The sequence below is a fragment of the Pectinophora gossypiella genome, chromosome 3, assembly GCF_024362695.1.
Source record: "Pectinophora gossypiella chromosome 3, ilPecGoss1.1, whole genome shotgun sequence".
NCBI classification, from domain to species: domain Eukaryota; kingdom Metazoa; phylum Arthropoda; class Insecta; order Lepidoptera; family Gelechiidae; genus Pectinophora; species Pectinophora gossypiella.
The window spans coordinates 10,601,603-10,613,892 of NC_065406.1; the positions used below are offsets into that span (position 1 = coordinate 10,601,603).

The 12,290-nt window shown below is 38.4% G+C and overlaps 1 protein-coding gene across 3 annotated transcripts in view; it reads right to left on the reverse strand.

Annotated features, from left to right (window-relative positions):
- The window catches only part of LOC126381878 (extracellular sulfatase SULF-1 homolog), a 145,351-nt gene that overhangs the window by 27,886 nt on the left and 105,175 nt on the right, over positions 1–12,290 (reverse strand). For all 3 annotated transcript variants that reach the window (XM_050031416.1, XM_050031413.1, XM_050031415.1), the window contains exons 4-5: positions 10,757–10,908; positions 9,775–9,944 (exon numbers count right to left, since the gene is read on the reverse strand). In XM_050031416.1, coding sequence (XP_049887373.1) covers positions 9,775–9,944; positions 10,757–10,908 — 322 coding nt within the window. The remainder of the gene's footprint in view (positions 1–9,774; positions 9,945–10,756; positions 10,909–12,290) is intronic.

Sequence of the window (12,290 nt, forward strand, 5' to 3'; positions counted from 1 at the left end):
ATATTCATGCACGACAATGCTAGGGCTCACACCGCGGGCGTCGTACGAGATTATCTTAACGAAGTCGATATCTCTATTATGGAATGGCCAGCAAGAAGCCCGGACATGAATCCCATTGAACATCTGTGGGATGAATTAAAGAGACGAATTCGAGCAAGAGATCCTGCCCCAGAAACACTTAGCCAGCTGCAAGATGCAATCCAAGAAGAATGGGACAATATACCACAGCATGTGATCGTGACTCTCATCCGATCGATGAAGAACCGTATGGAAGCAGTAATTAGAGCTCGGAGAGGGAATACAAGTTATTAAATAAACGTTTTTTAGATTTTTTTTTCATTTACGTGTGTTGTTTTATCCATTTCCTTTATACTCCATACGGAATAAAAATGACTCATTTAACAAAATACGAAACCTATGAAAAATTCATTTAAATTTAGAACATTAACATTAAGATTTGATAAGCTCATATTACTCACTATTAAACGACATTTAACATTTATTCCTAAATGTACACATTTTTCTGATAATCCTGACAAAACGTAAACTTGCAAGGTGTTTCGATTTTTTTGATGAGAAGTGTATATTCGGAATCAGCGTTTCATTCTGCGTCGATCTGTCTGGGTAGCATTGCGATACGAGCACTTTTTTGGCGCTTACGTAAATTTAAAAATAGTTGACTTTTTTCAATTCCAGTTTCTTAAACGACAAGATTTTGGTGTTTTTTTCGTGACTGGTGTATATGTAATATTGTGTTCCTATATAATAACTACATATTAACTTTAAGTAAATTTGGCATTCTATAGTTTGAAAAGTATCATTTTATTAGTAATTTTGGACTACTGAAAATAAAAAATAGACTATGTATAAGTAATTTTTATTTACAGCTTTTAAAATAAGTAAGGCGTATAAGAAAAAAATGTCTTAGCATGTTTATGCAGTGAATGGCGTATAAGTAATTTTGACTAACAGTATTTAGAATAAGTAAGGCGTGTACGTAAATTTGCCTTCGCATTTTTATGCTGTTATTAAGCAAGTTTGTGGGCTAGCAGTAAGTTTCCCAGGAAGTTATTTTTTAACAATAGGTCTAAAAGTAAAACTATTTTAGAATTGATTTTATAATTTATTAGCGACCCGCCCGGCTTCGCTCGGATGCAATGCTGAGGAAAAATGAAATTATTTACGACATCACATTAAAATCCTCAAAAATAACAGTATTTCTACACTATTTATTGGATGTCATTATACATACCTATAAACTTTCCTCTTGAATCACTCTATCTACTAAAGAAAATTGCATCAAAATCCGTTGCGCAATTTTAAAGATTTAAGCGTACATAGGGATATAGGGACAGAAAAAGCGACTTTGTTATACTTTTTAAGTTCTGTCGTTTGCATATTTAGCGCCAATTTTGAATCGAGAACTCAAAATTCAAATTTGTTGGAATTTCGAATATCAAAACAATTGAAAGCATTACGATTTATGCAATTGTTTAGTCACAGCGTTGGTTTGAATCTGTCAGGTCACGTCCGAAAATGAATCTTACAAAGAAAAATTTTCTAAACTTTCGAAGAGGCCTACCGCGACTTCAGTTTTTCAAACAGTTAAAATCTCTATTCCACGATGAAGTGCCATGTCTGCGAACCATCGAACGCTGGTATTTAGAATTCGAGCGTGGACATCCGCCTTCACTGAAGATAATATCGTTGCTGTGAGACAACTAATCCTCAAAAATCGTCATGTGACATACCGAGAATAGAGGCGTTATTAGGCATTTCAGGGACAACCATTTAAACGATATTGCATGAGGCACTTGGTGTGAGAAAACTAGTTTGCCGTTGCATCCCGCATTTTCTGACGATCATAAGGTAGCCCGCGTCAGATGGTGTAAGAAAACTCTTCAGAGGTTCAACCGAGGAGAGTCAAATCACGTGTACGACATCATCAGTGGTGACGAATCTTGGATTTATGCTATTATCCTAATTCCAAACAACAATCCACAGTTTGGGTCTTCCAAAACGAGTCAAAGCCGACTAAAGTTGTTCGCTCTCGAAGCACTTCAAAGAAGATGGTGGCTACCTTCATGGAGAAAATCGGTCATGTTGCGACAATTGCACTTGAAGATCGTAGGACGGTTAATGCGGATTGGTATACCACAATTTGTTTACCACAAGTCATCGCCGAACTTCGAAAATCTAACCCAAAGCGACGCATGATGATGCGCAGGGGTGCAGGATGCTGCACCATGACAACGGAAGCTCACACACCACTCGTCAAACGATTATTTGAAGCAGGAAAACGTAGAAATTCTTGACCATCCTCCATACAGTCCTGACCTAAGCTCCAATGATTTCTTTACATTTCCTAAAATTAAAAAAGAAACTCTTCGCGGTCAAAGGTTCCAGTGCGGTGAAGAAGCGGCCAACGCTTTCAAGTCAGCCATTTTGAACACCTCTACTTTGGAGTGGAATAAATGTTAAATAATACCTGGTTCGAGCGAATGGAAAAGTGTATTAAACTTCGTGGTAAATACTCTGAAAAACAATAAGGGGAATTATTGAGGAATTAGAAATTATTGAGGAATTAAAAAGACTTGACCCTTCCAGAGACTTGACTAGACTTAGAGCCACGTATGCTTGTCCTAATTCAAACAATTTTGAGCCCAAATATACTACTGCATGGTCGACTGTGCTGCCCTGCATATGTTATGTTATGTTAGTGGGCTCTGTTTTCCGCATTTAGACTCTAAGGTGGCCCATTATGCGTGTAATTGTTGACTACGTAAGCCAACCTATCTCCTTCCAGAAGCTCAGAAGCCTCCTGGGGATTGCACAGGCTTCGCGGAGCGACCCCATTCCTTTGAGGATTTTTACCCGTTGTGCTGACACTCCCGTGCATTCCAGGATTACGTGGGGGGCAGTTTCTTCTGCGTCCAGACAGCCTCTGCAAAGTGGGCTGTCCGTTATCCCTAAGTTAAATAGGTGCTTGTTGAGTGGGCAGTGACCCGTTATACTGCCCACTACTATTCGGAGGTCATTGCGGTTTAAGCGAAGCAGTCGGCGAGTGAATTGGATATCATAGACATGATATCCTTCGACTGTCTGCATGTGGGCAGCTGTGTCCATCTGTCGTTGTGTAGTTGCTGGGTATGGTCTCTTACCCACGAGCGTAACTGACTGAAAGGTATCGGCAGGATTGGTTCGGGTCCATATACCCTGGTGTCTGATCCTCTCCTTGCCAGTTCGTCGGCGGCATCATTACCCAGCGATCCACTGTGCTGCCCTGCATATTATGGACGGTGGATGCCAATGACAAAATTAAGGGCAACATCCTTCTTTCAGTCATTTTGTAATATCGTCCATCTTGGATTTGAAATTTTGACATAATGACAGTATTCTACTAGTGTAGTCCTATCATTTGATACCCATATTGAGGGGGTTGTGGAAAAATATGTAATCCCCCATTATGTACCGGCTGCCATCTTAGATTTATAATGTTATTGATTTTATTATATTGTATTGACATCGGAATTAAAGGTGCGTACCAAATTTCAGATCAATCTGACAACAGGAAGGTACTTAAATTGCAATATCTAATTTTGATACAAATATACCGTACGGGTTTAGCTAAATAAAACCGTTTAACCCTTTCACGGACAGAGACCATGGGTCATTGGTGGTTCATAATAGGTAGTATGACACCTTGGAATCGGAAGGTCCGTATACGTTCTGTCTTTGAAAGTGTTAAAAAGAAACTTTTACAAACAGATAACGGGTTGTACGCTATTATTTATATTTTATGAAACTTTATTTCTGGCACTTCAGTATTTTAATAGCTATTTTTATAAATCAATTGAAGTAATAAGTAATTTAAGGAGGTATTAAGAATAATTATTTGTCTCTTACGTCTTTTTACCCATGTAAGATATTACAAAAACTTACTTTAAAGAATCTTTGGTGAACTGACATAATCAATCGATCACTTTTTAGGCAATTTTCACATAATGAAAGCAGATGTGTAAAAGTCGTTACAGTAACTTTTACTCCGCTAACATTAGAGTATTATTATATTTAAAGAAATATTGTCGTTCTCGTATGCATTGTCGTAAGAGCTGTAAGTAATTTTGCTTCCAAATAATATTTTGACCAGATGGCGGTTAAGTAAATTTGCTTTACTGTAAACTGAAGTCATTTTTACGTAAGCGCCACTATATCCTAAAATAGCAATCCAACTGTTATGATATGTATTGCTAGACATAGAAAATTAAAAAACAATGTAACCTTTCATTGACATCATCTAAATTGGATAATTGGGTAAAAAGTTATGATAAAAAAACGAAAAAATGAAACTTTAAACGGCTTTTTCTCGAAATGGCCTTTTGGCGCTTACGTAATTTTGCCTTTCCAGTGACGATATGTCTATCCGTTTTTGCGATGATTGTAAGTCTTTCCCTCTCCGGTTGAATGAGGGGAGACCTGTGCCCAGCAAAGGAACGTGTATAGGTTGTTTATGTTATGTTATAAGTCTTTGATTAAGTAGAAACATACGCTGCTTTAACGATAGAAGGTAGAGTTAAGTAAGGTATTTATACCGGACATATCGTAAAATCTGACAGAGGGATTATGTTCTTTCTGACATGTTGGACAATTGTTATGGGCGATGGGCTGATCCCTTATCACCATAAGGTCCATCATATCCATCTTAGGACTTCGTGTCAACAGTGGCTGCAAGTTGTCTTGTGACTCTACCCACTTTAGTAAAATTACGAGATTAACTAGGTTACTTAACAAATTACAAAGTTTGTAACAGAATTGCTTTTAGTAAAATGAAAAATCTAGACACGTATAATGCAAAAGACTAATCAACTAATGTGACAGACGCGTCGACCCAAACGCCCAGCACAGGCCCGAACGCCGGCAATTTTCTGCCTACGTGTCAAGAGATTGCTCTACATTATTCCGCGCCTACATCATCCGTCGAGTAAACAAGCCAGCGTGATGCTGCCGAAATCACGGACAGAGACGAACTAAGAATATTTAGCTACATTTTTTTTACTAGTGGTTACTCAAACGGAAAGGTGTTGAATATACTGAGGTGTGTCAAACTGAATCTTATGGTGCGAACTCGCTAAGTGCAAAATGAGGTAACTTGTTCCCCCTTAGCTAGAAATATCCTTTTTCATGTCGGAACCCAATTTTTTACGAAAAAATAATATGAAAGTTCGCCACCAAACTTGGCACATTTTGATATTCACCCATTTACTTAAAACCATGAATATCCTTAAGCGCAAATAAACAATAACTTGAGCGAGCGGTTCAAGATTGATCTCTTATAAATCTTCTTTTACCGTGTGTTGGTAGATGACCAACGTTCAGCAGCCTTAGTGTCAGGGTTACTAGTGATGAGTGATGTGAGAACTACTTACTATTTTATTTCACTATCACCAATTGATTATCTACTTTTGGTGTAATGCCTTCAGGTTTATCAGAAGTGAATAGGTATGGGATCAACGTTGGGGACATTATGATGATACATAATTGATTGTTTTTAATATAATTTTACAGCTGGTGAAATCAAGAGTTCCGGCCAAGTAGTTAATGCCATTTGCGACAATAAGTCACGTCAAAAAAAGAATGAAAAAAAAAAACAAATAAAGAGCACACAATACATTGTCTTTTAATCTTCAGAATCACACATTCTACCCTTTGAAATGATGTGAAAACCATTAAAAAGTGAAGTTAAGTGAAATTAATAAACGTGTTGTCTTTATTTTTAGGGAACTCGTGGACTACATCATTGGACTTCCCACCGAATAGACTCCAAGAAAATTTAAATCTATTTCATCGTTTCTAAACTATGCTACCATAGACATTTAAAAAGTGAAGTTAATTGAAATGATATGAAATTAAAAGCGCTTTCAATTTTTCCTCGTATCAAATGTCCACCTACTAGCGCCCCCCAGTATTTCTCCTAGGGCCGTCCGTTGCCTGTCGATCGCAGCAGCCAGCAAGTGGAGGAGTCTAAACATTCTTATGAAACATAAATCAACGACGGCGGCGGCGAAATTACGAGTATTCAGGGCACGACCGTAAGTATACCTGAAAATTTCTGAGTGCTCTCGCAAAAAATGAGCCCGGCTCATTTTTACACGTGGTTCCGTATGCCCACATATTTTTAGGGTATTTTTAGAGCGCTACTTTGTATAACAATCAAGATTTATTGTTTCCAATTGATATATGGTTTTAAATAAATAAAGGTATCTTTATGTTTTTGTAAGAAAGTTCTTTCGAAAGTAAAGACAGCAACTTTCTTCCACTTATATTCTGTTTGTTCCACCCGTTTTTTCGTTGTTTATATTCAATATCGCACGCAAACTTCGAACCAAGCGCGCTAAATTTATTTGTTTACTCTCTTCAAGTTTGGACCAACTTTTCGGCTTTCCTGAGACCCCTAAAAAGCCGGTCAGCTTCTTAAATATTTAAAGAAGCGCAAGATGGCTGGCCGCGAAACGACGCGCCGGAGCAATTAGTGTTTTGTTGGAATATTTAGGGGACGTGCCGATTAATTCCCACGGATTTTATGCTCGAAAACAATTAGTTAAGTTTATTTTCGTTAGAGCTTACATTGTGTAAGTATATTAGAATCTTTAAACAATTCCCATCAGAGCTACTGATTTTTCTGGCGCTTCAAACATTTTAAAACGATATTCTTCTTCTATCGTATCGTTAAGCCGTTGGTCCCGGTTACTACTTACTGATGTAAGTAAGTAGTCGTTACATGAGCCATGTCAGGGGCCTTTGGCGGCTCAATAGGCGAAAAGATGTGTTGCTGTTGCAGTTTCTTGTCATTTCTTCTCCTCGGCCATAACACCTTGCGAAATGACGTAAATTCAAAAATGTTATATTGACCTTCAACAAGTTTATCCATGATAATTACGTTGAATAAATGATTCTGATTCTGAATAGCAACCCTGACACCAGGGTTGATGAGGTTAGTACTCCACCTCACAACCCACTCGATAGAAGAAGAAAACGATATTGAAATGTCAACAATTAAGGACCATCTATTTTAAGTACTGTACATTTTATTTTGTTTCGTTCATTACGTTACTTTTTCTTATCCATTATGACGTTCTGCGTGGTTAGAGAGATAGGATCACGAGCTGGATGTCGTCGTATAATGTGGTAATCAGCAAAACTCCGTATCATTCTACAAAAAGCTAATTTAAAACAGCTCTATTCAATAATTCATAAAACTTTCCCACATTCCGCTTTTATCAATTAGGCATAAACCACTAAAACTTATAATAAAATCGCCGAGTTTGACCTATCGTTGTCCTAATTAAAAAGATAACCTTACCAAAATAGTCGGGCCCTTACCTGACCTTTCTAATGCGTAGTGAAATAAATTCCTAATCTATACAACCTAGTAGGTACCATTCAACTCTATCGATTGGGGTAATGACCTTTACAGGTTTTAGAGGTGTATTGCCGGCGAAGACAACTGCTATGCTACATGTTTGAGCGTGTATAAGTAGACTTGTATATGTATGTTACTTTAAACAACATAGTTTGTGATAAGTAGAAAATAAATAAGGAAGATATAAGAGCGTACCCTAAATATTGTTATAGATACAATATTTTATGTTTATTTGTTTTTTTAAAGAACGTCTAGGGCCCTGTGCCGAGGCTGTTCTTGCAGCTTCTTTTCCCCGGCTATACAGGTTGTGAGAAGCTGCAATAGTTTTAAGCGGATGAGACGTTCGTTATGTAAAAATTGACGATTCAAAGTATAACTATGTTACCTACTGAATAAAGATATTTTTGAATTTGAATATAGTCGAAACAGTTTCTAAGGAAGTCGGTAAAAATTTTCATTAAAATAAATTTAAAGTCAATGTGGTCCTGTGATGCACCGGCTTGCTTCTCAAATGGGTAGCGCAGGTTCGAATCCCGGTACCGGATTTGCACCAATGAGTTATTAATTTATCTTCAGCCAGCAGCAACGTACTCGACAGTCGACTATTATACCACCTATCACGATGGTCTACCGTGAAGTTCGGTGACAGATGTACCTCTGACAGCCCCAATAAGAATATAATCATGAGCTTATAAAGTCGGTTAAAATAATCATGATCATTGTTAAAATAAACACCATCCGGGATTTGAGAGCTAAAAATAGAGAAATAAAGCCAATTAAGACGAAATCTCGAAATGTGTTTTAATTATGATAAAAACCGCGTAAACCTCAAACAAGCTATAGCTTTATACACTAGTCTCATCTTAAAATATCTCAATATCTACCCATAAACATTCGGACGCCTGTAAACAGTATAGGTACCTAAGCACTTTATGGATTTTATACCCAATCCCGACATTTTCAGCCTTTCAGGCTATATGGTAGCAGGTGGATTCGGATGACAGGGGTCCAGCCAGGTAGAAATTTACGACAACCACTCGAAAACGATATGTTTCGGAAAATCGAACGTTTTACGGCAATGGGTTCTTTAACTTACCTACAAATAAGTGTAGTAGGGTCACGAGTACTAATATGTATACACTTTGAAACCATGTCGCATTAACTTTTTTGACAAATTAAACCGTAAGTCTCATTAAATGTCAAATATGATAGTGCGACAGGGTTCTAAAGTGGGTACATGATATTGCTCATGACTGTACGTACATATCCCAATCATAGGTATTTTTTGCCATGACTTGATTTGCCGGAGATGGCCTTAACTATTTGGCTTGAAAAATAATTTTGGCTCCCATTCATAGGAAAAGGACTAAGTACTATAAAATGCAGCTGGACGCCTGTTTATACGGTAATTCTAAGAATTGCCAAGTAATCCTACTTTGGCAGTTCGAAACGAATATCTACTTTATTATCATATATAAGTTAAAAGAGATTTATTTACAATTTGCTTATTATATAGAAAAATATTTTTAACAATAGCTATTTATAAATTAGTAGGTATATCCGGGACGTATATCTACTTTTAATCATACACAGATCACACCGACTACTTCCTCTTGCTTCTATCCCACTAACGCGAAATCAACTCAGCGGGTTTTATAAACTCCACAACAAAAAGCTTTTACTGCACTTTAGCAACAGTACACAGTAGATCTCCCATATAAACTATCTGTCCAATTCTACACGTGCTTTGGAACTAACTGGAACTTTCCAGTCGCATTTAGCATAAGTTGGAGCTTATCTTATCGGCTCGGCACGCGCCCCACACTTAAGTTTAAGTAACTTGAGCACAATGTTCTTGTAATGTACTGATTTTGTAGAGATATCTGCTCGAGGAAATGGAAAATTCACTCGAGCTTGATAGTGTTAGTAATCTTCATGCAAAGGTTCTATTTGGATACAGGAAATCCTCATAAGTAGTGCAGTCTTGAAAAAGTAATCAAGTTTGTGAAAAATGGCAAGATAAAGTGGAGACTTTGCCCAGCAGTGGTACTTGAGATGCGATAAGAATCAAATTATGCAACTTATGATGATCTTAGTCGATGCGAGTCTGTTTAGCAGGTCACATAACATAACTGTACCATCTCTTCGGTAGTTTGAGGATCACTTAAAAAACAGTCCTCGCGGCACGACGCATACGACGCGACAAATACCATCGACCGATAAGCTGTCTACGTAGCCAAATACGCTGCGCCTATTGGTTAAATCCCACGATATTTAGTCGCGTCTATATAGAATACTGCCCTGAACCAAGTATTGTTATGTAAAAGGTAAATTCCAGTTCAATAAATACTTACTGATGCGTAGTAACATTGAAGAATAGATGCGAGTACTGGGGGGCCGAGTCTTCAGGGCCATGGGGCGCCGGGAAAGACATCACCAGCAGAACTGGCTTGCGAGTGAAGCGACGCTTGGATGCGCGCAGGAATGCGATCGAATCGTTGGCTATCAAGTCTGGGTAGTAGTCCTGGAATGAGGGTAATAATAATAAAGTATTATGCTAAAGAAAAGTTTAATGTAAGTAATGATGACTGCCAGTAGCCAGAAATCTATTCAACCTAATACCCGAAGTAGCGCAGCTTTTCAGACTCTACTCCGTAAGTACCACAAATGATTCACAAGCGGAAACTTCGTAGTGACCCAGGGAGGGGCCTAGTGTTCTTTCACCCTTGAAGGTTACCTGGAAGAAATTAGCAATAACGCCGCCAAGTGTGCTTCTCTTGTCACTTTTGTGATAGTTTTTAATGTTGTGTTTATATGTGCAATAAAGCGTTTTGTATTGTATTGTACCTATGATTTATTTATTTCCTTCAGTGAAGTTACATTACTGGCGGAAGGGCTACTTGCGTTAGCGGATAGATGATTCACAGACTCATTACATGATTGGTACCATCTCGGTAAACGAACTTCTCCAACAACTTTTAATAGTTCTAACCAGCTTACACCATTTTTTAAAAGAGTGAATCTCAAAATTTCAAGTTTGGTGGCGAATTTCATATTATTTTTTCGTGAAAAATTGGGTTCCGACATGAAAAAGATCCAAAAGGATCCTCGGTTCCGACATGAAAAAGGAATTTTTCTATTCCCAATTCTCCCAATTTCCCCAATTTTTCACGAAAAAATTATATGACAGTCGCCACCAAACTTGACACATTTTGATATTCACCCAAAATACAAATCGTCTGGAATAATATCATCCCAATGATGATTGATCCAGCCGGTTCCGGCTACAGCGACTGCTGATGGACCACACTGGAGGTGGTAAATCATCCAACTGACCTTATGATAATCGTCGCCATGCTTGATGCGCTTGCCGTTCATGTTGACGCTGTAGTTGTAGTACTTGGAGTTCATGATGAGCCCGCCCCACTCGCGCCAGCCCGGCGGGATGTACGACCCGTTGTACTTGTTCAAGTACTTGCCGAAGTAGCCTGAGACAAAAGAGATTTTACATTGTTTTAAGTTTACGCGGTTATTATCATAATTAAAGCACATAATAACGGGTTCTTACCGCGTTTAAATGGGGATATGTGCACAGAAAGCCAACACACACTGATCGTTATCTGCACGCGACCTCTCATCATCACCCTCGCCATTTGAATGCGGTAGTAACATCCTTAACCAACCGAGCATATGACATATGCGACAATGAGCACATAGACGCTGAAATTAGCCATGTACAGGAGGTGCTTCGAAACAATGGTTATAGGATAGATGTTAGAGCTTTGCGGGCAAAACCAAAGGTCAAGACGACCGTACCCAGGGTTGAACGTCAGCCAGCATTTCTTCCATATCTGAAGGGAGTTACTGATAAGATAGGAAATATTTTAAGTAAATATTTAATAAAAACTATATTTACTCCTTCAAAGAAAATTGCACAGAGTCTACGTTCCCCGAAAGACTGTTTTCCGTTTGAGAGCCCCGGCGTATACAAAATAGACTGTAGTTGTGGTAGTTCGTACATCGGACAAACAAAACGGTCTATTTCTTGCCGGATTAAAGAACATATTAGTGCCATGAAGAAAAACGACGTGCAGAAATCTGCTATAGCTGAGCACGTACTGGAGTCGAGCCCTAACCACTGGATCGAGTTTAACAATCCACGAATATTATCGACAGAACGTCATTACATCCCCAGACTCGTAAAAGAGGCTATTGAAATCAGAAAACATAAAAATTTCAACAGGGAAGACGGGTTCAAGTTGTCGAGTATGTGGAATCCAGTAGTAGGTGTTGTAAAAAGCTTGAAACGGCCTAATGTGGTGAAAAAACGTGAGGACACAGTGAGTGCGGTTTGTCGTAGTGAGTTTCGTGCGAGTTCAGATGGTTCCGAACATTCCGGTATCAAAAACATAAACAAGCGGCAGAGAAAGAGGGTAGACAGATATGTCTGCCCGTAGAAAATTATGGATCTACCTACTCCACTCCAATCTCATCAGTCATCCCGTGATCATGGCACTTGCAACAGTGTCGAAATATCGGGAGTCTCATATCCCCATTTAAACGCGGTAAGAACCCGTTATTATGTGCTTTAAAAGAGATTTTACTGTTAGGTCGGTTAGGTGACACGGTAAGTAATCTGAAAACTACATAGATGGCTTAATAGTAACCCTGACACCAGGGTTGATGAAGTTGGCAATCCACCTCACAACCCACACGATAGAAGAAGAACCGTTTGGACCATAGTCTTCTGCAAAGTATAAAATAATAACAATGTCTCTGTGCATCGTAGTTTCTAAACACATCGGCCAATGAATGGTCTGAATCGTTCCATTAGTTGAACACAAATAGCTAAATGCTGAAATGGGAACGC